This window comes from Schistocerca nitens, chromosome 5, assembly GCF_023898315.1.
Source record: "Schistocerca nitens isolate TAMUIC-IGC-003100 chromosome 5, iqSchNite1.1, whole genome shotgun sequence".
NCBI classification, from domain to species: Eukaryota; Metazoa; Arthropoda; class Insecta; order Orthoptera; family Acrididae; genus Schistocerca; species Schistocerca nitens.
In genome coordinates this window covers 731,058,897-731,086,765 of record NC_064618.1, presented here as the reverse complement: position 1 = coordinate 731,086,765, position 27,869 = coordinate 731,058,897, and the positions used below count along the sequence as shown (strand labels likewise).

The window sequence follows — 27,869 nt, the reverse complement described above, 5'->3', positions numbered from 1 at the left end:
AAATAAAAATTTGCTTGATGCCTTCCTAAGAGAGAGTCCCCATTCCTTCCAAGCTAATTATGTAAGTGTAGACCATATATGGCTCAAATTCAAAGATACATTAAAGACAGCAATAGATAGATTCATACCACATAAGTTAATAAGAAATGGGACTGATCCACCATGGTACAAAAACATGTCAGAACACTGTTGCAGAAGCAACAGAAAAAGCATGGCAAATTTAGAAGAACGCAAAATCCCCAAGACTGGCTAAGTTTCACGGAAGCTCGAAATTTAGTGTGGATGTCAATGCGAGATGCTTTTAATAGTTTCCACAATGAAACATTGTCACAAAATATGGTAGAAAACCCAAAGAGATTCTGGTCATATGTAAAGTACATCAGTGGCAAAAAGCAGTCAATACCGTCACTGCGCGATTGCGGTGGAAATGTTACCGATGATGGTATCACTAAATACAGTTTTCGGTAATTCTTTCACGAAAGAAGATGAAGTACACTACTGGCCATTAAAACTGCTACACCAAGAAGAAATGCAGATGATAAACAGGTATTCATTGAACAGATATATTATACTAGAACTGACATGTGATTACATTTTCACGCAATTGGATCTTGACCAATGCAAGCAGCAATGTCGCGATACGATAAACCGCAATCACCATAGGCTACAATCCGACCTTTATCAAAGTCAGAAACGTGATGGTACGCATTTCTCCTCCTTACACGAGGCATCACAACAACGTTTCACCAGGCAACGCCGGTCAACTGCTGTTTGTGTATGAGAAGTCGGTTGGAAACTTTCCTCATGTCAGCACGTTGTAGGTGTTTCCACCAACGCCAATCTTGTGTGAATGCTCTGAAAAGCTAATCATTTGTATATCACAGCATCTTCTTCCTGTCGGTTAAATTTTGCGTCTGTAGCACGTCATCTTCGTGGTGTAGCAATTTTAATGGCCAATAGTGTAAATATTCCAGAATTTGAAACCATAACAGCTGTTAGCATGAGTGACATAAAAGTAGATATCTTAGATGTTGCGAAACAACTCAAATCACTTAAGAAAGGCAAATCCTCCAGTCCAGATGGTATACCAGTCAGGTTCCTTTCAGAGTATGCAGATACAGTAACACTTCTCTTAGCAGTCATATACAACCACTCACTTGACGAAAGGTCTGTTCCTAAAGACTGGAAAGTAGCACAGGTCACACCAATATTCAAGAAATGAAATAGGAGTAACCCATTGAATTACAGACCCATATCACTGACCTCAATTTGCAGTAGGATTTTGGAGCATATACTGTACTTGAACAATATGAATCTCCTTGAAGAAAATGACTTATTGATATATAATCAACACGGATTCAGAAAATATCATTCTTGTGCAACAGAGCTAGCTCTTTATTCCCGTGAAGTAATGAGTGCTGTTGACAAGGGATCTCAGATCAATTCCATATTCCTAGATTTCCAGAAGGCTTTTGATACTGCTCCTCACAAACGACTGTTTATCAAATTGCGTGCATATGAAGTATTGTCTCAGTTGTGTGACTGGATTTGTGATTTCCTCTCAAAGAGGTCACAGTTAATAGTGATAGACGGTAAATCATTGAGTAGAACAGAAGTGAAATATGGCATTCCACAAGGTAGTGTCTAGGCCCTCTGCTGTTCCTGATTTACATAAATGATGTAGGTGATAATCTGAACAGCCCCCTTAGATTGTTTGCAGATGACGCTGTAATTTACAACCTAGTAAAATCATGAGACGATCAATTCCAATTACAAAATGATCAAGAGAGAATTTCTGTATGGTGCGAAAAGTGTCAATTGGCACTAAACAAAGAAAAGTGTGAGGTCATCCACATGGGTACTAAAAGAAATCTGATAAATTTTGGGTATATGATAAATTGCACAAATCTAAGGGCTGTCAATTCGACTAAATACCTAGGAATTATAATTACGAGCAACTTAAATTGGAAAGACCACAGAGATAATATTGTGGGGAAGGCGAAACAAAGACTGCGCTTCGTTGGCAGAAAACTTAGATGTGACAAACTCATTAAAGAGACAGCCTACATTACACTTGCCTGTCCTCTGCTGGAATATTGCTGTGCAGTATGGGATCCTTATGAGGTAGGACTGACAGAGGACATCGAAAAAGTGCAAAGAAGGGCAGCTCGTTTCGTGTTATCGTGCAATAGGTGTGAGAGTGATATTTTGTTGACACCCACCTACGTAGGGAGAAATGATCATCATAATAAAATAAGAGAAATTAGAGCTCAAATGGAAATATTTAGGGGTTCCTTTTTCCCATGTGCCATTCGAGAGTGGAATGGTAGAGTAGTAGTATGAAAATGGTTCGGTGAACCCTCTGCCAGGCACTTAAGTGTGAATTGTGGAGTCACCATGTAGATGTAGGACAACTGCTGAAATCAATTTTTTTACTGTAATCTGACAATGTTCTATTCCTGCCTCTTCCTCTTCAACTATTATTTCCCAGGCCTTCTCCACCTTTCCCTCCATTCCCATGTCCCCTCTTGAGCATGTCTGGTTGTTCATGGTGTTATCCAAGTATGAAGGGCACAGAGCTTCCCTTCCTAATCCTCTAATAGCCTCTTTCTCTCATTAAGTTCCCTGGTAAATTCCTCCCTACAGAACACACCACTCGTAAACCAACAGCAAGTCCTACACTTCCCATTCATGGTTAGAATTCACATAAAAAAAATAAAAGAATCAGAAGTGCAGTTGGGATGTTTCCTGCTGTAATTGATGGATGTCCCTGAGGGGTGGGGGGTGGGGTGGTGTGTGTGTGTGTGTGTGTGTGTGTGTGTGTGTGTGTGTGTGTGTGTGTGTGTGTGTGTGTGTGGCGGCGGGGGGGGAGCTTCATGTAATAATTGCAATGTTGTGGTGTAAGGATATGCAATTGCTGACTTGTTTATTTGGAGTACAATTCTCTTCTCTGAATTTTTCTTTTTTCTTTCCTTGTACTTTGCATCCTGGACAGTCTGGCCTGTGTTGGAGATAAAATTCATGCTTATCTAGGTTCAACAACCTACCAAATAAATGAAGTCTCTTTTTGAAGTTTTGCATCTATTCTTCCAACTTATACAGCTCTGAAAACTCCCATATACAACTGTCTACAATTTAGCTTTGACAGTTAAACTGAGTGTTCACAAAATTATTGACATCTCTACATTCACTCACTAACGGGCTTTAGTGCAGGCTCTTCGCTGGGACTCATTCTTCTTTTCTTTATGATTTAGGCCAGTGTCAAGGCCCACGCTATTGTGTGGAGCGCAGTGTGTCTCAGAGGCAGGGGTGCAACAGCATGGAATAACCACCAAATCAGCAGGTTTGGAAAGCTTGACCAAACTTCAGAGCTGCCCCCTTCTTGTAGAATTGCTTTTTCCATCACATTCATTAGGATACACAAGCAATATATATTCTCAACACAGTATATGTATCCAGAAGTCCCTAAAATTATTAATAAAATTTAACTGTGTGTTTGGTAAGCATCATTTGTTGGTACTGTTAACATTGTGCAACACAACACTTCATCAAATAGATATTTCACACCTCACAATCTAAACAGAGACAGCACATTTCCTACATAACGAGCAATAAAGAAGAGTCATTGGTGACCGGAACTTTCATCACGTTCCATAGATTCTGTCATCAGATATGTTACAAAAGTCATAGTATACATTCATGAAAGAGAAGAAACTGTCAGAAACTAAATTTGTATATTGTATAAACAATGAAATATCACTGTGCTGTTCTGTTCTATTTGTACTTAAAACACGGAAAAGCTGCTAATTTGAAGAAAGTTGCTGCTTCTTCAGATATATGTTAAGAACCTACTTGTTCCCCCCCCCCCCCCCCCCCTGATATTAACTTTACACTTATATGGATATATTGATATTTATCAAAGAATAACTGTCATTTACATTTAACAGCAGAGTGTCCAGGTTGTAATACCAACAATTATGGAAAGAACATATTGCCATTCACCATGAATATGACATCTTGAGTTGCAGACATGCACAACAAAAAGACTGTTACACATTAAGCTTTCAGTCAAAGCCTTCATCAGAAAAGAGAAACATATAAGAGAAACATATATGCATTCATGCAAGTGAGCACCTCTCAAACACCACACACACACACACACACACACACACACACACACACACACAATTGCTATCTCTGGCAGTGAGGAGTGAAAGGATGTATGTTTCTCTTTTCTGATAAAGGATTTGGCTGAAAAAATTGTATGTAGTAGTCTTTTCATTGTGCCTGTCAGCAACTCAACATGTCATTTTTACGGTAAGTAGCAATCTATCCTTTCCATAATTGTTGTTGTTTCCATCTGTAATGACTGATGTTGTTTACAATGAGCATTACTGCTTTTCAGCCAGCTAACAGAACTCTTAACTCTTTATATCTAGGTAACCAGATAATTTGTGGAAAGAATAAGTTATAAAGTATCACTGCTTATAATTTGTAATGATTTCCAATGTCTTGCTTTATGTATGATTGAAGGTTGTTGAAAAATATTTGCATCGGAATCCAAAACCCCATTGCTAACTGTAGAGGCAGAGGCACAATGAAAATTTTTATTGCTGTATGTCTTTATAGTGTGGCTGTATGAACCACAGTCAATATGAAACATTTATTTTTCATATTATTGGAAGCAGATACAAGTACAAAGTAAATGTATTTGGAAGTGTGTGTAAGAATTCTGTGGGTAAAGTCTTTAAAGACACTTGGTTATCTTCAGAGTGTTCACAGTGCTTCCATTGCTGAAACGGAAGACATGCTTAATGTAACTTTTTAATTAATTTGTCTTTTTCTTGACTCTGTTTTGTTTTCTATTAGTTTGTTTTCTATCAGTTTATATTAAAGACAGCGTATCATTTAGGATATGACCATTAATGGCTTTCTTTGACTGGTCATTTTTGTTTGTTGAAAATTGCACAGTGTGAGCCTATGTGAGATTTAAGTCTTGACTGTTTGTTGTGAAACAGTTGTGCATCTGTTGAGGTATTGTCCTATCTGACTATCATGACACATTTCGTCTGTGATCTAAATGTCTGACTTCTTCAGTCCAAGCTGAGGTGGGTCGCACAGTGGTAAGACACTAGATTAGAGTTTGGGAAGACAGGCCTGCCATCCAGATTTAGGTTTTCAGTGGTTCCCCTGTATTATTTAAGGTGAGATCTTCAATGGTTTCCTTGTGAAGGACATGTCGATTCCCTTCCTCAGTCTGAGCCTGTGCTCAGTTTCTAATGACGCTGTCGACAAGACATTAAATCCCAATATCTCTTCCTTTTATCAACCCATATGATTAATAGAAGAATTAAATTGTGAAAAGAAATGTGGGTGATTGCTGGCCTTTCAAACATTGTTTTTTCTTCAAGACACGGTGAAAATTTTGATAGATACTTAATTATTATTTCTTGGAACAAGTTCAGAGACTCTGGAAGCTCAGTGTTAGTCTCTGAATTTTATTATTTTTATTGTTATTATTATTGTCATTACTACTGCCACAGCATCACAGCAGTGATATGTAGAAATGCCTTTGTATACTAGTTGTCACATGTGATATGTACTTTGCTAATAAAGTTTCATTTCCATCACAGTAATTGTTTTCTGTTTACAGGGTCATTCAAATTGGTGTTCCGGCTGGATTAATATTTCTTAGCCTGTCAGTGTTAGTTGACTCAGTATTTTGGAACAGATTATTATGGCCAGAAGGAGAAGTTTTATATTTCAATACTGTGCTGAATAAGAGTCATGAATGGGGTGTATCCTTTTTTTAATGCTTTGTTTTCATTCAGATCATGTTCAGAATGCTCTCATAGTCATTGTTGATTTCTCTCTTATCCTGTTCTGCTGTGGCTGCCTAAGTCCAGTGCCCCAGATGGCTGAGTGACTTGATCAAAAAGAAATTTTTTTCCATAATTTCCTCTTCAAACATTTTTGTGATAAATGTTTTCTGAATTAATTTAAGTTCTAAAAAACTACGAAACAGAATTGCTAGCTGGTTTGTACTTTTAAGAGGCAAAGTACTTAGCACTGCTAATAGACATATGAAAAAGTACCCAACACTATCCTAGCTTTTGGAGAAACTTTTATCCCCTTTTTCTCACAATTGGTGGGGAGGGGAGGAGAGGGGAGGGGAGGAGTGTGGTCCCTTCTCACAAAGGGTAAGTCTGTGACCTGCCCTCCTTTTTTAACCTTACCCTGATCTCTTTTTAACATTTTTGTTCACAACAGTGTATTTTTGTAAGCATTCGTAGTTTCTTGTGTTATTTTAGATGGGAACTACCTTTTCTCTGTGAACTGTAAACAAGGTAGCAAATGCTGCATAAAAATTATTTTTGTGTCTTTTACTGTAATTAAAACTGATTTCTATTTCCAGCGACAAAAATCACTGAACAGTAAATGTACTAGGAAGTAAGTGTAAGAATTCCAATATCTTCGAGGAACCCTCAGATGTATATGTTATTACTTATTTTGAGTAAATACATTATTTACATAAGGTGTGGTTTCCAAGAAGATAATTCAATAACATAACAAGTAAAATTGCTAATGTTTATGCCAACACAATGGGAGATACTTCTAAGAGCAAAATATCCTCAGCTGAGCTGCGTGATTCTACATCTACACGCTACATGCCACATTATGGCATGTGACATAGGGTACATTTTGTACCTGTCTCACTTCCACTCTTCCCTGTTCCAGTCGCATATGTTTCATGGAAAGAACGATTGTTGGTAAGCCTCTGTTTAGGCTTGAATATCTCTGATTTTACCTGCATGGTCTTTTCATGAAATATACAAAGGAGGAAGCAATAGACTGAGAACTCTAATAGGAACATAGACCTTTGGAATTTAACAATAAATCACACCATGATGCAGAATGCCTCTCTTGCAGCATCTGCCCCTGGAGATGGCTGAGCATCTTTGTGACACTTTCGCATGTACTAAGTGAACTTGTAACAAACCATGCTGCTCTTCTTTGGATCTTCTCTGTTTCCTCTGTCAATCTTATCTAGTGCAGATCCCAGACTGGTGAGCAATAAGTATTGATCAAATGAGGTCTCGTAAGCTAGCTGTTTTGTGGGTGAACAACTTATCCAGAGGATTCTTCCAGTGAATCTCAGTCTGGCATCTGCCTTACCTGCAATCAATTCTGTGTGGTACTTTTATTTTATTAAATTGCTCCATACACTTACTCCGTGGTATTTATGGATGTGACTGCTTCCGGTGAGTGTTCTGAAATTGCATAATCATACAGTAATGAGTCTTTGTGTCTATTTATGCACAATATGTTACATTTGCTTAGGTTGAGGGTCAACTGCCTCTCCCTGCACCAAGTGTCAATTCTCTGTAGGTCTTCCTGCATTTTGCTACAGTTTTCTAGTGGTGTGATTTCTCTGTATACAGCAGCATCATCCACGAAAAGCCTCATGGAACTCCCAATGTTATACACTAGGTCCTTTGTATAAATTCTGGAAGGTAATGGTCCTATAACACTTCCTTGGCATACGCCTGACATTACTTTTAAGTCTGAAGATTTCTTTACATTGCCAATGTTCTGTTTGTGAGAAACTCATCAGTCCAGTCACATAGTTGATCTGATATTCCATATGGCCATGTTCTGTTCATTAGGCAGCAATGCAGAAGAGTATCTAACACCTTCCGAAATTCAAGGACTGTGGCATCAACCTGGGCACCAGTATCTACTGTCTTTTGGGTCTTTTGGATGAACAGAGCAAGCTGGATTTCACATGATCATTGTTTTTGGAACACATGTTAATACCTATGGAGAAGATTTTTGGTTTCCAGAAACATCATAATACATAAGAATGAAACATGGTCCAAAATGCTACAGTGGACCGATGTCACAGTTATAAACCTATTTATGTTTTGTGTCCATTTTAACTTGTTACCCAGCTAGATCCCTAAAAATTTTTACGCACAGTGTTTCATTGAGTGTATCGTCATTTGTGTCTAGCTCAGGTGCTAGTAGCTCATTTTTGCGTATTTGAAATTTTATAATATGGGTCTTTGTGAGTTTAAGAATCAAACAGTTTATTGGGAATCAATTCTAGGCCTATTCAACTATCATCTGACCTGTTTTTGGTAGAGATGAGTGTAGATCCTTCATTAGTGTGTAATCAGCAGATGTTAAAGTTTTTTAACCACCCTTTAAAGTTATTAGAAAACCATTTATGTAGATTAAAAACAATAGATGGTACAGTTTTGTGACATCACAGTTTGGAATTTCATGTTGCATAGCATTCTTAACTGTGAAAGGCAGAATAAGATGCATCAGATTTTGGCTTTGAGGAGAAGGAGGTGACAATTGGAATGTAAGATCACTTTTTACATCACAAGCTTAATGTAGAAGATACTATATTGAATTACATCCTTTGCAATTGAAGCTCATATTTTGTCTTTTTAAGTTATAACTTACGTCCTATGAAAGTATGCCATTTCAAAGCCAGTGCACAATGAGGATATCTCAAAAACACAATGTTTTGGGTACTATTTGTTGTAATAAAATGACATATCAGTCACTGAAGGCTCTTTGTATTCGTGCTTTTCATATTATAACTCATGCATTATGAAAGTATGCCACTTAAAGGCACTGCCACATTGAACGTTTATCAAAAACCTGTTGTTTTTCATAAGATTTGCTATCATCAAATGTCGGGTAATGCCATATCTGTAGTTAAAGCTTCTGGAACAACATAAAATAAAGGACATGGACAAACATATCTACCAAATGTAGTATAGTGGATCAGATGTGATCTGTGAACTGAAAAGTTGCAGTTTTGAGTCTTGCTTGGATATCTTTTTATTCACCTTTATGTTTTCTGAAAGTTTTTTGGGCTATAATGTAATTCAGGAGTATTCCATGTTATGTCTTTATAAGATAAGTTTCCATTAAGGAGTGAATTTGTTCAGTTTTGTGAATGTATCAAGAAACATGAACCATGAATTGCAAGACAGCTATCTACTTCACTGTCTGATTCCCTTAAATTCAGTACAGTGTATACTAAAGACAGAGCAACTTGCTTAACTTATGAACAGGGGAGCAAATTTGTATTTTAATAGACAGAATGAAAGAAGAGCAATGTTAGTATACTGTTTGAAGGAAGAACAATATTAGTATACTGTTAAAAGTAACAATGCACAATAGTCACTCTTTGGTGACTGGTAACTAAGCTAATGTAACTATTTTATGTGTGTCCACTTTCATAAACGAAATCTGTGGTTTGCACACCAGATGTAACCAACAGTTGCTGCTGGATAGCACTGCAGTGGCGGATAATGTTGAGGAACGTATTCTATGTAATGTACCATCTCATTTCTGTGCGTGCATTGAGCACATTGGAAATAATGTTTCACATTCAGAAGCAAAGATAGGATGGCTAAATGGTGAAAAGAATATGTAGAAGGAATGCATAATGGAAAGACATTTCAGGACAGTGTTATAAAAAGAGAAGAGGAATTAGATGATGATGAGATGGGTGATGGGATACTGAAACAAGAATTTCACAAAGCATTGAAATACCTAAATTGAAACCAGACACTTGGAGTAGATGACATTCCTTCAGAATTATTAAGATAATTGGGAGAACCAACACTGATAACATTATTCCACATAATATGCATGATATTTGAAACAAGGATATACCCTCAGATTTCCAAAAGTGACTATCATCCAACTGTGGTTGTCAGACAAATAAACAAACAAGACATTATCCTTTTCAGAGCTAACTGCAGAACACACACACACACACACACACACACACACGCACACACACAGAGTTTGATCTAGATGATGGGTCGTAATTGGGGGGGGGGGGGGGGGGAGAGAAAAGAGATGTGGAGCAGAAGGGAGGCTTGGAGTGTATTGTAACTCTTGGCTGGGAGGAAGAGACAATAAATGTACAGGATAACAGGATAGTAATGTGACACCAGTTAGAGTATCTCTGGTATGAAAAGGGGAGTGGTGTGTTTTGCACAGTGATGTAGAGAACTGGAGTGAGGGTAAGATCGAATGGGGGGGGGGGGGGGGAGTGAGAGAGAGAGAGAGAGAGGGGGGGGGGAGGGAGGAGGGTACAAATGTACAGAGAGTGAAGTGGGGGGCTTTGAGACAGGGATGAAGGTGGGTATGGGACAGGTGTTAGTGGTGAGTGAGGCAAGGAGTATAGCTGGATCAAAGTATGTGTTGTAAGGACAGGTCATGTCTGTGTAATTCAGAGAAACTAGTATTTGGGCAGGAGTATCAGGGTGACACAGGTTATAAAGCAGCTTTTGAAGTTGAGCTCATTCTGGTCAGCTGCATCTTCTATCATATAGTGGTCAGTTCTGCTCATGGCCGCAGTTCGACAGTGGCCACTCATCCAGGTGGACTGTTGTTGGTGATGACATCCATGTAAAAGACTGTACAAAAGTTACAGCATAGATGGTAAGTGACATGACTTCTTTCAGTGGTGGCCCTGCCATTTATATGATAGGCTATGCCTATGATTGATCCAGAAGAGGAAGTGCTGGGTTGGTGCATTGAACAGATCTTGCACCTGGGCCTTTTACAGGCATATGACACGTGTTAAAATGTTGTGAGCAGGTGTGTCATAAGAATGGATCAGCATATTTTATACATTGGATGGGTGACAGAATACCACTTTGGGTTAGGTTAGGTTAGATTAGCATGTTTAGTACACTGGATGGTCAGTGGAATGCCACTTGCAAGTGGTGGGAATGATTGTACATAGGATGTTCCTCATTTCAAGACTTCATGATGTCTGTGGTGATATTAGGTGATTAGAAGTGTGTTACTCTTACCTAGTTCATGAGGACAGTTGGAGGATGTGACATGGTAAATCTGTTTGAGAGTTAGGTTTTGAGAGTAAGGTCTGTCTGTAAAAACTTTAGTAAGACCTTCAGAATATAACGCAAGGGAGTGCTCATCATTACAGATGTGCCACCCTCAGATGTACAAACCATATGTTAGAGAGTTTTACTGAGGACAGGACGGTAGCTATCAAGTGGAGGTACTGTCGATGGTTAGTGGGAAATATGGGCAGATGTTTTCATAAACCAATTGCAGAAGTGGAGTTTCAGGAGGACCAGATGAAGTGAATGGGAGGGATGGTATTGAGGATGTGGAAGAACGAGATAGTGTGTTGACTGTGTCTCCAGTTCATGAAAATATCTTCAGTGAACCTGAATCAGACAAAGCCTTTGTGTTTTTGGGTGGCTAGGAAGATATCATCTAGATTGCTCACAAAAGTTTTGCATAGGAGGGTGTCCATTGCCATGCCACAAATTGCCATATGTTTACTTACATGTCTTTTCCTCAGGAGAAGCCATTATGTGTGAGGATGTAGATTGTAACTCGTGACATATAGGAGTATTCAGTCCAAGACAGGCACAAAGAAAAAGAATATAAGACATTTTTAAGTGGTCCTTTGAATCCATTACTCACAAACAAATCCAGGGTAAGGCTATGGGCACGAGCATGGCACCATCCTATGTTAACCTATTCATGGGCCATCTAGAGGTCAACCCTAAATACCCAGAATGCTAAACCCTTCACCTGGTTCAGATTCATTGATGACATCTTTGTAATCTGGATGGAGGGTGAGGCGGCGGCGTGGTTCTTTCCGTCCCTTTACGACGGACCTGCACCTACCTGTGAACATTGTCTCAGCAGATCATCAGTACGGAAGCCGAGTGAAACCTACTGTACTTCGACGTGAACCAGGCTGCAATTAAAGTCACTAATCTATGTTTCGGGAAAGAGTTTTCATACAAATGAAAGTTTGGAAATTTTGTCCTCAATTAATATATTCTGAAACTTAGGTGAACAAGTATCACTGCCAAGTCCATGTTAGTCTTAACAGTCACTCACAATCCCTTTCACTCACGTTAGCAAGTTTATGGTGTTGCGTTTCCCGAAAACGTAATAGCTACAAAAATACTGATTGTTTTTGATTGATAATGCTCGCCAAATATTAAGTCTGTTGGTACCAAATGCAGTCACAGTTTTTAGCCACCGACCTGCTCAATACGCCATGCAGAATATATGTCTTATCTCATCACAAAATTCCCTTAAAAATTGCAAAATTTCTACACACAAATCGGAATAATTATGCCGTCACTTTCCAACACTTTTGATGTATGAAACACTGCTAGATCCAGCAACTTATCATTTCCATCGGAACTACTATTGCACACGTCCGATCTCTTTCATGGCTAGGCTTCGACTCCTCTCTAGAATAGTCTTATCTACCAGCAGAGAAAGGCGTGCGAAGAATATTACTTTACCATTGGTCAGTTCACTCACCAGCCAATAGCAAAACAACATTCTCCCACGTCAATCCGCGCTTTTCACCCATAATCAATCGCAAAATAGTAAACCTAACGACTGCACTTTTTACCGACGTAATTATCTAATATGCTGAAGTTTTGCTTATGCATAAAGTTATTTACTATTGTTATTTATACCTGAATTAACTTTCCCTTTACCATAAACTTACTTTACAAATCTATTCTGCAAAAATCCCCTTTGTTCATATCCATACTTCTTTGAAATGTTCCCACACTAAATCCTGCTACATAACTCGTTAAACAATTATCTTCATACTAACCTTAAACCACACTCACGCATCATTCTTACTGCTAAAACACATTTATAACATTTTACCTACACAAAAAGACATAACAACATTTTATGAAAATACTAGAACAGTTTATGAAAAACATTCTATTACTTTAGTGCACTCTAGTGGTTATAATCGAAACTAAAATCACAGTCTCCCTATCCGATATTGTGCTCTATCGGCTGATACACAAACTACGTGCATGTCTAGTCTCGCGTCACCATCTGTCACTATCCAGCTCTGAGACACATCTCCCACTTAACCGCCTCCAAGGCAGGATCGTTATACGGCGCTACGCCTCACACCCCCTATGATTATAAAATTTGATTCCAAAAAAATTTTAAAATTGTTCTAATATCTATCCTGACTTAAAATTACAAAATATTTCACAAAAATATTCTCATTCTTATAAACTAAAATCCACAAATCTCTTACTTCGGTCTTGGCAGTCTATAACTAACCTAGTCTAAAATCTTTAATTTCTTTGATAATAATCCTTTCTTACTTGAAAACATTTTTTGTAAACCTCTCAAAATACATTCCTAACTTTTTACATTTAATTTTTGAATGTCTATTTTCAGGCACTGCGGCTGGTGTCCTACTATTAAATAGGCCTAGTAGTATTTTGTCCTACCTTAAAAAACTGCACATAACTATCGCCTCTTTATCACACACTTTTCTGTGAGTCCTGAGTATGGCACCTTGCATTGTGGCCTCCATAACACACCTCCGTTCTCCACTTATTGATCCCTCCATGGTTTACATGCACTGCTGTCCCTGAAACCATACTTCTGTCTAAGCCTACTTCCTGTACATCCATCCTAATATACAATTACTTATAGTATTGGAGATTATTTACATTTTTTACTATGTAGTTTAACTTGAATTCAAATGAAAGTAAATTAACGGAGTATTGTTTACTCAAATCAGCAAGATCAAATCTATTCAAAAATCTTTTCTGAAATTTACTTCTTTTCCCAAAAACTTAATGAATTTAAAAGAACTAGTTGCTATTGCAATCAAAGGTTACATTATTTTTTTCTGTTTTACTTCCACTCAACTTGAAAATATTTAATGGTAAAAAACACATTTCCTGTAAAGCGATTATTTACAAACAATTTTATAGTACATAGTTACCACTTTTTATTTAGTGTCTCTTTTCATCACTCCTTCCTCATAGTTCCACCATTATGTAGCAGAAATCAAGAATTGTATTTACAAAATATACATATATTCTCCACATTCATTCATACTCCACGCGTAAAAAATATTCTTCACCTAGATCTCCTTTACTAACTGCCCTTGTCATGTCTGGTTATTCTCCTATTTGCACATGTCACTCAGCCTTCAATCACAAACTGACCCCCATCTCTCTCACCACAAAATTTGCTTCATCTTAATCTCATGACTCCATCTTACACCTACAAAGCCACCTTCCCTGATAGAGAAGAATATTACAGAAGATAGATTCATACTCCTTGACTAAGCCAGGTTATATATATATATATATATATATATATATATATATATATATATATATATATATGATGTGACTTACCAAATGAAAGTGCTGGCAGGTCGACAGACACACAAACAAACACAAACATACACACAAAATTCAAGCTTTCGCAACAAACTGTTGCCTCATCAGGAAAGAGGGAAGGAGAGGGAAAGACGAAAGGATGTGGGTTTTAAGGGAGAGGGTAAGGAGTCATTCCAATCCCGGGAGCGGAAAGACTTACCTTAGGGGGAAAAAAGGACGGGTATACACTTGCACACACACACATATCCATCCACACATATACCACGTTAAAACCTGTGGGGAGCGGCTAAAAATGATCAGTGATGTGCGAAAAACGGAAGTGGAAATATAGTGAAAGTTATTAGAACTAGCCGAAATGGTTGTTTTATACGTGAAAACAGCTGTTATTGAACTAGAAACGGTGGATTTTATAGCAGCGGTGGTGTTGAAAGCGGAAAAAATTTTTTTGGTTATGGTTTGGAAGTGGGTTACATATTATTGAGTATATATAGGCGGGATAAAATTGTATAGTAGATTACGGTAAAAAGGGGAAGGTGAATACAAAGTGAGACTACTGGTAAAAACAGAAAGAGAAAATAAAGAGAAAATAAGATGACAGGAAAGATTTCGAAATGCAACAGCGACAATAACAAACGTAATTGTTGGGTTCAAATTAATGATATGGTTATAATAGAGGGAAACATTCCACGTAGGAAAAATATATCTAAAAACAAAGATGATGTGACTTACCAAATGAAAGTGCTGGCAGGTCGACAGACACACAAACAAACACAAACATACACACAAAATTCAAGCTTTCGCAACAAACTGTTGCCTCATCAGGAAAGAGGGAAGGAGAGGGAAAGACGAAAGGATGTGGGTTTTAAGGGAGAGGGTAAGGAGTCATTCCAATCCCGGGAGCGGAAAGACTTACCTTAGGGGGAAAAAAGGACGGGTATACACTCGCACACACACACATATCCATCCACACATATATGACTCAATACTTTCCTTTCCTTGCTAGTATCAGCACCCTCCTCCAACAAGTCATTCACAACCTCTCTTCTATCGAAACCTTGCCTGTTGCCGGAAATTACACAGATTTTTGCAGAACCACCGTCACCACTTTTTTCCCCCATATTAAGTATTCTATCCACTAGTGACAACTCAAAACTCCCTTCTGGCACTTTGCTATTCTCCATTATAGCCTCTCTCTCTTCCCTTTCTCCACTATTAATTAGTCGACCCCCACTTTGGTCACCATCCTCCTGCTTCTCCCTAATAGCCTCACAAATGTCGTCATTTATAGACACTAATATTTCCTCCACACTGGCATCACTAATTTCCTGTAATTCTGCAGCCTCTGTACTTTCACCTTCCTCAGAACGTGACTCGACTTCAGCTTGGTTGCTAACCACTTTCTTGCAGTCAGATTCTGTCACATATTCCAGTAATACACCATCCCTCTCGTCTGAAATACAGTGCTTATCTTGTTTATGTCCATCCAAAAAATCCTCTAAACCTCCATTCTCCTGTACCTCCCTTACACTCCCTGTCTGGTTACTATTAACACATACAAAAGGTTTTGCTAGTGGGCTCAAACTTCTACTTCCTATCTGGTAAATGCCAACCCTTTCACAGATGGCATTTAGTTTGACGGATTCTGCAATTCAGTATTGTTTCTTATGTTTACCCCTCTCTGCTGTTGCCTTTGCGCAACATCATTCTCTCGCACTGGAGAATACGTTCGATAATCGTGCACCTGCTCCCCATTACTTCGTCTATCATTTGCAGGATAGCGCCACCTCCCGGCTCCTCTGCCCCTGCCATTTCCACGATACACGCCAATTCTGTTAATGTTTATGTTATGTCACGGTACTGCATCATTTGGTGTTCCGACATTACAATTTGCATGTTCCTCCTCATGCAATAACTTCTTGACCCTCTCCAAATAATTAATGAACTTATGTACATCATCCCTCGGCGCTGCAATAAGTTAGTTCTGCCAGTGCATAGGCAGTTTACCTTCCAAACCCATAACAATTTGCTCTGGCTCTATTTTGTTGTTTAAGTACGACAAATTTGTCATCCACTTTAACACGAACTTTTTACACTTTCCCTTTTGGGATTAAACTTTTCCCCAGCCCAGAAGCTATTTAATAACTCCATCTGTTTTTGCTTACCCCAATATTCTTTCAAAAATGCCTCTTTAAATTTATCCAAAGTATCGTACTGTTCAGTAGCAATAACCCCCCAAGTTCTGGCCTCTCCTAAGAATTTTGACGCAATAAAACCTATTTTTTGTTTGTCTGACCACAAACTAGGTAACACACCTTCAAAATCATTCCAAAATTCTTTTGGATGCACATTTCCTGTTGGATCTAAATGTAAAAACTGTCTGTTAGTGACATATGAAATTTCAGATGATTCTACCACAAAACTACACCCACTACTGTTAATTCCATGTTTGAGGTTAGTTTCAACTTGGCATAGTCTACTGTCATGCTCATCCAACCTACTTTCCACCTCTTCTACTTGGTTAATTAGCTGAAGAACATTTTTTTCAGACTCATCCACTCGTTCTGACACAATTTTTACTTCATTCATACATGTGTCAGATTCAGAACTGATTTACTGGCTAACACTTTGTGATCAGTTTCACATACAGATTCTACAGCCGCTATTTTAACCTGTACTTTTTGTATACCTTCTTTAATTTCATCTACTATTTGTTTGTTTCCAATAGCAACTCTATTCAAAGCCTCTGTGAAATCACCTTTTACAATGCTAACAGATCTTTTGCAATTATTCTCAACTCGAGAAATTTTGTCATCTACTTTATTTTCTAATGACTTCAATTCATTTTCCCACATTTCTTTTAAAACAGCAGTCTGCTTTTCAAGTTTTTCATTAAACCCACTATTAAGTTTACTAATTTTTTCACTAAAACCACTGTCAAGTTTACTAATTTTTTCATTAAAACCACTGTCAAGTTTACTAATCCTTCCACTAAAACCACTGTCAAGTTTACTAATAATTTTTTCAGTTTGTCCTTGTATAGAGCCCATTAAAGCGGCAAACATTTCCTGCATACTTCCTACTTCCATTTTTGGCATCACTGTTTCTTGTTTACCTTGTTCCGCCGGCACTATACCAAATTTGGTATCCACGTTTGACAAGTTTGCCACATTTGATTCAGTAACATTACTAACACTATCATCACACAACTGATCGTTACTGAGTTCATGCTTAATGTCACTTTTGGGATTAGTATTATTCCCACTAGTTACATTAACAGACATACTTGAAGCAGACTTAATTCCACTGTCCGTAAATAACATAGAAATATCATCAAAAACATCCCCTTTTATTTTAACATCTACTCCTTCTCTCTGTTCAGGTGTGCTAGTGTGTGAAGCACTCACACTGAATAAAGGTTCTTCCTCCTTCACTGTATTCACAAAATCATTATCGCTTGTCATGTTTCTCAGTCTTACAGCACACACACACAACAGGTGTAACAAAGTTGACTTATCTTTTGTCGAATGCTGCAGCCTCGGCATGTTGAAACTGCGAGTCCGATCCCCTGCAGCTGCCGTAATAGTTTCCAGGCCCCCGCTCGTCGTGTAGGCTGGCCGCGCTGCCCTGTTGTACTGCTCACCGCCACGGCTAAGATGCCATCTGCTGCTTCGCTGCGCTCCTGTCACTACTGCAGCCGTTGCGGATCTTCTTCTTTCTTGCAACTCCAGCAACTCGAAACGGGTTCCGTTCAAACTTCCGCTAGTACCGGTTCACTAAATTCTTTCACTAACGTTCACTGTTCAGTCCATCAAAATCTTCCTCTCGGCCGCGGATTCAAAATACTATGGCTTTAGTGCTTCCCGGCACCGATGCACCACGTGCGGCGGCGCGGTTCTTTCCGTCCCTTTACGACGGACCTGCACCTACCTGTGAACATTGTCTCAGCAGATCATCAGTAGGGAAGCTGAGTGAAACTTACTGTACTTCGACGTGAACCAGGCTGTAATTAAAGTGACTAATCTACGTTTCGGGAGAGAGTATTCATACAAATGAAAGTTTGGAAATTTTGTCCTCAATTAATATATTCTGAAACTTAGGTGAACAAGTATCACTGCCAAGCCTGTGCTAGTCTTAACACAGTCACTCACAATCCCTTTCACTCACGTTAGCAAATTTATGGTGTTGCATTTCCTGAAAACTTAATAGCTTCAAAAATACTGATTGTTTTTGATTGATAATGCTCGCCAAATATTAAGTCTGTTGGTACCAAATGCAGTCACAGTTTTTAGCCACCGACCTGCTCAATACGCCACGCAGAATATATATCTTATCTCGTCACAAAATTCACTTAAAAATTGCAAAATTTCTACACACACACACACACACATCGGAATAATTATGCCGTCACTTTCCAACACTTTTGATGTATGAAACCCTGCTAGATCTGACAACTTATCATTTCCATCAGAACTACTACTGCACACATCCGATCTCTTTCATGGCTAGGCTTCGACTCCTCTCTAGAATACTCTTGTCTTCTCTACCAGCAGAGAAAGGCACGCAAAGAATATTGCTTTACCATTGGTCAGTTCACTCACCAGCCAATAGCAAAACAACATTCTCCCACGTCAATCCGCACTTTTCATCAATAACCAATCGCAAAATAGTAAACCTAATGACTGCACTTTTTACTGACGTAATTATCTAATATGCTGAAGTTTTTCTTATGCATAAAGTTATTTGCTATTGTTATTTATACCTGAATTAACTTTCCCTTTACCATAAACTTACTTTACAAATCTATTCTGCAAAAATCCCCTTTGTTCATATCCATACTTCTTTGAAATGTTCCCACACTAAATCCTACTACATAACTTGTTAAACAATTACCTTCATATTAACCTTAAACAATACTCACGCATCATTCACACTGCTAAAACACATTTATAACATTTTACCTACACAAAAAGACATAACAACATTTTATGAAAATACTAGAACAGTTTATGAAAAACATTCTATTACTTTAGTGCACTCTAGTGGGCACAATTGAAACTAAAATCACCGTCCCCCTATCCAATATTGTCCTCTATTGGCTGATACATGAACTACTTGCGCGTCCAGTCTCGCGTCACCATCTGTCACTATCCAGCTCTGAGACACATCTCCCACTTAACCCCCTCCAAGGCAGGATCATTATACGGCTCTACACCTCAAGCTTCTCCCCCATTTGCTTCACCTGGTCCTAAATAACCCAACAAGCTGCCTTCCCCGATTTTGACTGCTACCTCAAAGATGGCTACATCAGCACCTCTGTCCATGTCAAACGTACCAACCATCAGCAGTACCTCCACTTTGACAGTTGCAAATCTCCCAACCACCAGCAATACCTCCACTTCGACAGCTGTCACCCATTCCATGACAGGAAGTCCCTTCCAGGCTGCGTAGCTACCCATGGCCATCGCATCTATAGTGATGAGCAGTTCCTCTCGAAATATACCGAGGATCACACTGAGGCCTTCATAGACTATAATTACCCTCCCAATCTTGTACAAAAACATCTCCTTTGCCTTATCTCACCAGTCACCCAGCACTTTCCAAAGTTCCACTGTCCAGCCACAGAGGAGCGTTCCCCTCTTGACTCAGTACTGCCCAGGACTGGAGCAACTGAATCATATTCTTCACCAGGGTTTTGACTACCTCTGGTCTTGCCCTGAAATGAGGAATGTCCTATCCACTATCCTTCCCACCCCTCCCACAGTGATATTCCTTCGCCCACCGAACCTACACAGTATCCTCATCCATTTCTACACAACCCCTGCTCCCAACCCCTTGCCTCATGGCTCAGCACTGATATCCCTGTAACAGACCTAGATGCAAGACCTGTTCCATTCATTCTCCCACCACCACCACCACCCACCACCACCACCACCACCACCACCACCACCACCACCACCACCACCACCACCTGCTCCAGTCCTGTCACAAGCTACACCTATCCCATCAAAGGCAGGGCTACCTGCAGCTAAGCTGCAACCACTGTACTGCATTCTATGTGGGCATTATAACCAACAAGCTGTCTGTCCACATGAATGGCCACTGATAAACTGTGGCCAAGAAACAGTTGGACCACACCATTACTGAGCATGCCATCCAACATGACATTCTTCATTTCAGTGACTGTTTCACAGTGTGTGTCATCTGGATACTTCCTACCTACACCAGCTTTTCTGGATGGTGCAGGTGGGAACCCTCCCTGCAATATATCCTACATTCCTGTAACCCTTCTGGCCTCAAACTTAATCCCCTTCCCTGTTCTCATTCCAGCACTACACAGCTCTCTATTCCACCAATGCACCCTCAGTATTTTTACTACTTTCCATTTCCACTCGCCCCCCTTCCTCTAAACTCCCGACTGCACCTAGCTGCCCTACCCTCCTCCACCTCACCCCTGTACAGCACTTTACCGTCCCCCACCCCTGCCTTTCTATCCCTCCCCCTCTCTGCCCCAGCCTCCTCCACCCGGTTGCCTCTTCCATCATGCGCTGCTGCTCATGGCCTGGACTCAGCAACCAGGGACTTAAGTCGTGTGTGAATTGCATTTGAATAAGTGTGTGTGTGTGTGTGTGTGTGTGTGTGTGTGTGTTTGTGTTTGTGTTTGTGTTTGTGTTGTCTATTTTTGACGGAGGACTTGTTGGCTTAAAGCTCACTTTCTGACAGTCTTTTGTTGTGCCTATCTGTGACTCTGCATCTCCGCTATATGGTGAGTAGCAACGATCCTTTTTATAATATTGTGGCAGAACGTCTAGGTAGACAAAGCAGTTGATTAGTGCCTTCTGTGAGGTAATCACTGCAAGTCATCATGAAAGTGAGAAAGCATGTGTACATAAGGGAAATAGCCAAATCTTGGACTGTAATCAAATGAAGATGGTTGTCTTGTGGTGTCACCGCCAGACACCACACTTGCTAGGTGGTAGCCTGTAAATCGGCCGCGGTCTGTTAGTATACATTGGACCCACGTGTCGCCACTATCAGTGATTGCAGATCGAGCGCCGCCACACGGCAGGTCTAGTCGAGACTCCCTAGCACTCGCCACAGTTGTACAGCCGACTTTGCTAGCGATGGTTCACTCTCTACTTATGCTCTCATTTGCCGAGACGATAGTTTAGCATAGCCTTCCGCTACGTCATTTGCTATGCCTAGCAAGGTGCCATATTCAGTTACTATTGATATTGATATTGTGAATCATGTACCATCAAGAGCGACATTCATCATTAATGGATTAAAGTTAAGTATCAAACTAGCTACGTCCGCTTTCTAAATTCTAATTCCTTGTCATGTTCCAGACCTCACGTCAGTATAGTTCTTCCCTCCTCATGCCAGCCTGCGTGAGCTAAAACGCGTGCATTTCGGCCTCCTCTAGTAACACGGTGTTGGCTCTTCTGCCAACACAACAGTTCTTGCCTTTGTTAAGAGATTTGTCTGTTTAAAAGGGACTTAGGAGACAGAAGTTAAACCAAACTGGAGGTATTGGGAATTACAAAGTCTTGGACTGTAATGAAGTGTAGATGGCTGTTCTTGCCTTTGTCAAGAGATTTGTCTGTTCAGAAGTGATATAGGAGATTAAGGTTAAATCGGACTGGAGGTACTGGGAATTACTAGGAGGTAACCAAAGGGTGATTAAATGAGAATGGTTGAAGGTTTGATTAGATGAAGGTATGAACTGGGAGAGGCAAGATTCAGTGTTCAATTTTGGTTAGTTTTAGGCAAAGAGTTTGGTGCAAAAAAATATTTCCACTGTATTGATCTTGAAAGGGATATTAGGTCATTGATCAGTCTAGCACGATTGAATTTAGTTGTGGGGCTAAAGGTGGGGTCATTGGTTAAAACTGAAACTTCTGTGAGACTGGGGTTTGTGTTAGGTAGTTTGAACAACATTTCTTTGTTTCTTTTTGGGTTCTTGGTCTTGTGGGATGTTGGAATGGAGTTTTTGGTGATGTAGCAGATGGAAAAGATAAGATAGGTAGTATCTAGATGCTATGAGAGGTTTAAGGTGGGGAGGGGTGAGGGGCAGCTTCACTGTACCTAGGGTAGGCATTGTTAGTTAGTGATACTCTAAGACTGAATTAGGATCTCAGTAGACTGTAAATGTTTGTAGGTGGTACCTGGAGTGCCCTTCCATGTGTCGGATGGCAATAGGTTCAATATGAGTGTTGGTGGAACATGAAGATTTTGATGTCATTGTAAAAGGAGGGTGGCATTCAGAGAAGGGAATTTTTGTGATCTGATGGAAATATGTTTTCCTGGAGACATATGAGTCTTAACTTTATTTTAGATAAGGATAGACACTGAAACAATTAATTAAAATTTGTGCTATGGCTGGTACTTGGAACCCAAGTCTCCTGCTTACCAGGCAGGCGTGCTAATCACTACACCACTATAGAATTGTGGCTGCCACAGATGCCCTCCCTAACACAAACTTCAGGTCACACCTTCAGTCATTTTCCTCTTCTTAAATTGTCAGTATTTCCGAGGCCCTCCAACACTTTCTTAATTGCTATTCCAACACTGGAAGCGGGATACTGGACACTACCCACATCCTGCATTGTCTTTTAACCATCCTCACCTCATTACCCCCTCAGGTGGCTTACAACTCTTTCGTAAGTATGTGCATGTTGTGCATGGGACCCCAAGCTTTTGCAGCATCTACTTCTTTTCTTGTGCCACAATCATCCGTCTACAAATATTTTGATCCCTTTTGCTGCTACAGAAGTGCTCTTTGTGTTCCATGCTGTGTGAGCTTTTTTTATGACTGTACTGCCTGCCAAATGCTGCTGCCTGTTCTGAGAGGTGGCATTCTGGCCGATATGAAATACTTATCATCCGATTTTTAGAAAACTATTAGGTGAAAAATTTTAATTTTTGCACATCTTACAGTCTGATACCTGCACTCAATAAAGAACTGAATTTCTTTGTGTTACCCACCATACTTACTGCACTACATTCAAATTAAGGAAAACATTGAATAATTTTAAAGAGTTCACAGAGGTAAAAACAGATTGTGTAAACTTTGCATGTGGTTGATTTTGGCTCATACAATGCAGTTAATTAAATGTAGATAAGATATCAAGATTTTATGTAAAATTGAGAGCAGAACTATATCTCATTTCATTCTCAATTTATTGGGTTTTATACCCAAAGAACGGTCATGCACCCAGTCATGTCCTTGCGTATCGTAAATCATGTAATCATAACAATTGTGATACCTCATAAACAATTCATGATATTGAAACAAGGTTTTCTGCAAATGATAAAGTGCAATGAAGCATATATGTTGTATGATAAATACTCAAAACTTTGTTATTCACTGAGATATAGAAGTAACTCGTCTGTAGGAGTGAGAGCTCAGTGGCTCAGGATGCTTTCAGATATTGATAGCACTGTAGGAAAACCCACTTATATGCATCCACAGCACCTCGGGAATGGCATAGCTGGACATATATACATGCCCACAGCAGTAGAAGGCTTAATTCTCTTACTTTTTTCCCCATGGTGGCAGTCTTTGATATTGACCGGGGTATGTCTCTAGCTACTGCTTTCTTTTGTTTACAGCTTATCCATTTAATTTACACCTGTTTTTCAGCTGAAGTAATTTTGGTCCCCTTCTGGGTTTGATGCCCATTTTCAAGATTTTGTCCTGTAGTGTGGGAGCTGGCAGGTGTGGCTGCACGGTTCTAGGCGCTTCAGTCTGGAGCCACACGACCACTACGGTCGCAGGTTTGAATCCTGCCTTGGGCATGGATGTGTGTGATGTCCTTCGGTTAATTAGGATTAAGTAGTTCTAAGTTCTAGGGGACTGATGACCTCAGATGTTAAGTCCCATAGAGCTCAGAGCCATTTGAAGCATTTGATTTTTGTAGTGTGGGCTGAATGGGGAAGAACACTTTAAACAGCACCAACTGCTTACTGTAGTAAAGATCTTTTGCTCCCAGTAACTACTCAGGCTCATACATGCCTCAAAAGCCAACATGGTAGTCAGTCTGACATATTGGGGTCATTATGAACCCTTTTGGTGATGCCTCCTGACAACAAAAGGGGTCACATTTCTATGCCTGAGCTGCTAGCTCCCCATGCATGCCGAGGAAAAGATGCCCATCTTCTTGGGGCATAGGGGCTTCTGGCAACAGCCGTCATACCAGATGACCTTTGTTGCAGCTACATGGTGAATGTTTTGCACATCAAACTATGTGAATGTAATGGCCATACTCATCCAGCTATCTCAATGGATATGTATAAACATTTCCATACAGGTAGTTATAATCCAACAGTTTTCGCTACCCTGGCTACGTCATGGAAAAAGTGGCAAGCTGTAAGACTGAAAATGAAATAATGACTCGAACATGTCAGAACTGAATACCTGGTGTGTACTGACCACATAGAAATAGTTTTACAATCGCAAAACCATTATTTCTCATAGAACAAATAGAAGATAAATTTGGAGAAGAGGACTTTTTAGGAAAACGGTGAAATGGGTCACTGTTGATTAAAGCCTCCTCTGCTGCACAATGTCAGGCTCTTAAGACATGTGAAAGACTGGTGACAAGCCGGGGACATTTACTCCACATATAACTCGGAACATGGTACAGAGAGTTATCTCTCCAGAGAGACCTTACACTCCAGACAGGTGAGGTGCTGCAAGCTAATTGAGAATGGTGTGTACATTTTGCCTGTTATGTAAAAAAAGATGACAACAGGTACAGGCAGTTGTGAAGTAAATGTACTCCCAGAAAAAGTTAAAGTTATCGAGTAGTTGTATGACATGAAACCCTATGTTTCACTGCCCATGAGATGTTTCCATTGTTTACACTTTGGACATATGTCATCCAGCTCCACAGAGACCCTGAATGCGAAAACTGTGGAAGATTACTTCACAAAGTTTGTCCTTGCAAACAACTGCCTTTGTGATTAAATTGAACAGAACACCAGCCTCCATGTTCCCCAGATTGCTCAGTATTTAAAAAAGAGAAGAAAGAGAGAGAGATTACTGCTAGGAAATAAATCAGTTGACTGCCAGTCATATATTGAGGCAAGGAACAAATACAAAAGCATGCATCCAGTTGATAAGATGACAAGTTGTGAAAAAGTCATGGCTGTAAACCTGCCTACCTCAACTTTTTTAAAACCAAATCCGCTGCTGCCCTCCTCTCTCGTGGTTCCTGTGGTACCATTCTCAGGAACTACTTTCCGCACCCAGCCTGGGAAGCATCTCCCTCCTATGGCATCTGCTGGTGACAGGGGTGTCTCATGGGAACTCCATGGCTGAGAGGCCTGATACTAGCCACTGGCTGAAGGAGCCATGGGCTGTGGGTCTCAGGGCTGTCTGCTCTTCATCTGTTCCTACACCCACAACAGACAAGCTCTCCCAAGAATCTCAATTGCCAAAAGTGGAAAAGAAGAAAAAGAAATCTTGGAAAAACAGAACTTGAGTAAACTCAAAGGCACCAGATTCCCCCCATGCCTTCAGATTCTGAACCAATGTTCACTGATGTGGTGCCATCCCCACTGGTGATAGGGGATGATTTGGGATGTGACTGGTCCTCCTGGCCCATTCACACATAATGAAGACGCCCTCAACATGATAATACAGTGGAACTGCAATGCTTATTACCGTGACCTTCTGGAACTACAACAACTTATTTCATCTTGTTCTGTGATCTGTGTTGCTTTCCAAGAATTATATTTCACTGATGGGCACCCATCAATCCTTTAAGGTTATTGTGTGTTCTTTCAGAAGCGTATTTGCCCCAAGACGGCATCTGGAGGGATGTGCATGTTGGTTGGAACAGGTCTCCTCAAGGGGCTCAGCATTTGTTTGCTGAGTACAGGCTTGGTTACCCCAGGATCCCTGAGCTAGGGACTGGTCAGTGCCACCAGTCCCCTGTCATCGTAAGCTCTGGGCATGCTTCAGCGACCACTGTATGACATGACAGTGGAACATTGTGTGTCACAGGAAACAGGGGTCTTGGTGTGACTGCCGGGATTGTGAGGATGGTAAAAACCTCTATAAAAGACACCTCAATCTTAAGGTGAGATGTGCACTGATGAGATGCATGGCAGTTGAGGTGGAACAGTCATTAGTGGGCAACTTCTGGGGAACCTTCCACACCTCAGTTGTATGAGTCTTACCCAGGCATGTCGGGCTCTGGGTAGGTGGACTTTTGGTTCCCTAGGTGCTCGTGGTATCAAAATGGATCCTTTGAAGTTTTCTCTTCCCCCTCCCAGTGGAATGGGTGGGCCACTGGTAGGTAACAACACACAATGAAATAAGAGGGCTCAGGTAACCTCCTGACTAAGTCATTTGTTACAAAACACGTGGTGTTTCTCAGAATGTTTTTCCTATAGTTAAAAGAAAAGAGGGCAGTTTCAGAAATATTTCACCATTTTACATACAAGAAGGATTGGAGGGCATTGCTGGAACATTAAAATCTGTCAAACACTTGTGAAACGGTACCCTGTTGGTTGAAATGTCCAGTTACCTACAAGTGAAGAACCTGCAAAAAGTTCAGTGCCTTGGGGAGTATGCAATTGAAATTGAACTGCATGACACTCTGAACAACAGCAAAGATGTTGTGAGATGCAGAGATCTGGTTGACACTCCCCAAGAAGAACTGAATGCTGGATGGTCCCTGGAAGGCATTGTTGGTGTGCAGAACATTATGAAAAGAGTGGATGGCAATCTAGTAAAATCAGACTTTTTTATACTGATGTTCAGCAGCACGAAACTTCCAGAGCATGTTAAGGCTGGCTTCCTTTGCCTTAGCATATGGCACTATTTCCTGAATCCGATGCGTTGTTTTAAGTGCCAGTGCTTCGGACACTCTATTGTTGGAAGTAAGAGAGAAGCCACTTGGGACAAATGTGGGAAGGCCGCCTTGAAGGAGTTGGCTGTTCATCTCCTGTGAAGTGTGTCAACTGCTCTGGGGATCACACTGTCTGGAGTAGGAACTGCAGTATCTTTCTTGAAGAAAGGAAGATACAGCAAATAAAAAACAACTAAACATATCTCATGTGGAGAGGCCAAAGAGATCTGTAGGACCATGCAGCCCCTGACGTTCACTACCTCCTTTGCTTCTGTTTTTAAACAGTCCGTCCCTAAAACCAATGCTGCTACAGAAGAAGAGGTTACCAGTGTCAGTGCTAGCACCTGCTTCTGCCAGTGCACCTGTTCTGCCTCTGTTATTTTGGAACCCATACCTCCACCCAAGGCTGCAGACAAGATTCTGGTTGCCACTGTTGTGGAGCTCCCTGCCCCTCCGAAGTTTCAGCCTGGTCCACCATCCATTGCTGCTGCTACTACTGCAACCATGGTTGTGGTCCCAAAGCCCGCTCAGGACAAAAAATGCAGGACAAAGTGTCAAACTATAACATCCACAGGAAGTCAACTGTCTGAGTGTATCGAACTTGTCCTCTGACGTATCTCTTGATTCTTCACCAGAACAAATGAAACTTGATTTCAGACTGGGGCAATCACCTCATCCCAAAGTTCAGCCACCTCATATGTAGGCTCCTCTCCCAGGCAGAAAGATAGGGTGAAAGTGCAACCCCGTGATAAATGGCTCCCAATTTTCAGCGGAACATTAATGGCATTCA

General features: G+C 40.3%; 1 protein-coding gene across 3 annotated transcripts in view; it reads left to right on the top strand.

The window, feature by feature from the left end:
• The window catches only part of LOC126260934 (probable Dol-P-Man:Man(7)GlcNAc(2)-PP-Dol alpha-1,6-mannosyltransferase), a 173,340-nt gene that overhangs the window by 59,327 nt on the left and 86,144 nt on the right, over nt 1–27,869 (top strand). For 2 of the 3 annotated variants that reach the window (XM_049958437.1, XM_049958435.1), the window contains exon 6: nt 5,654–5,798. The exons of the other annotated variant lie outside the window; for it this stretch is intronic. In XM_049958437.1, coding sequence (XP_049814394.1) covers nt 5,654–5,798 — 145 coding nt within the window. The remainder of the gene's footprint in view (nt 1–5,653; nt 5,799–27,869) is intronic. 3 annotated transcript variants of the gene reach the window in all.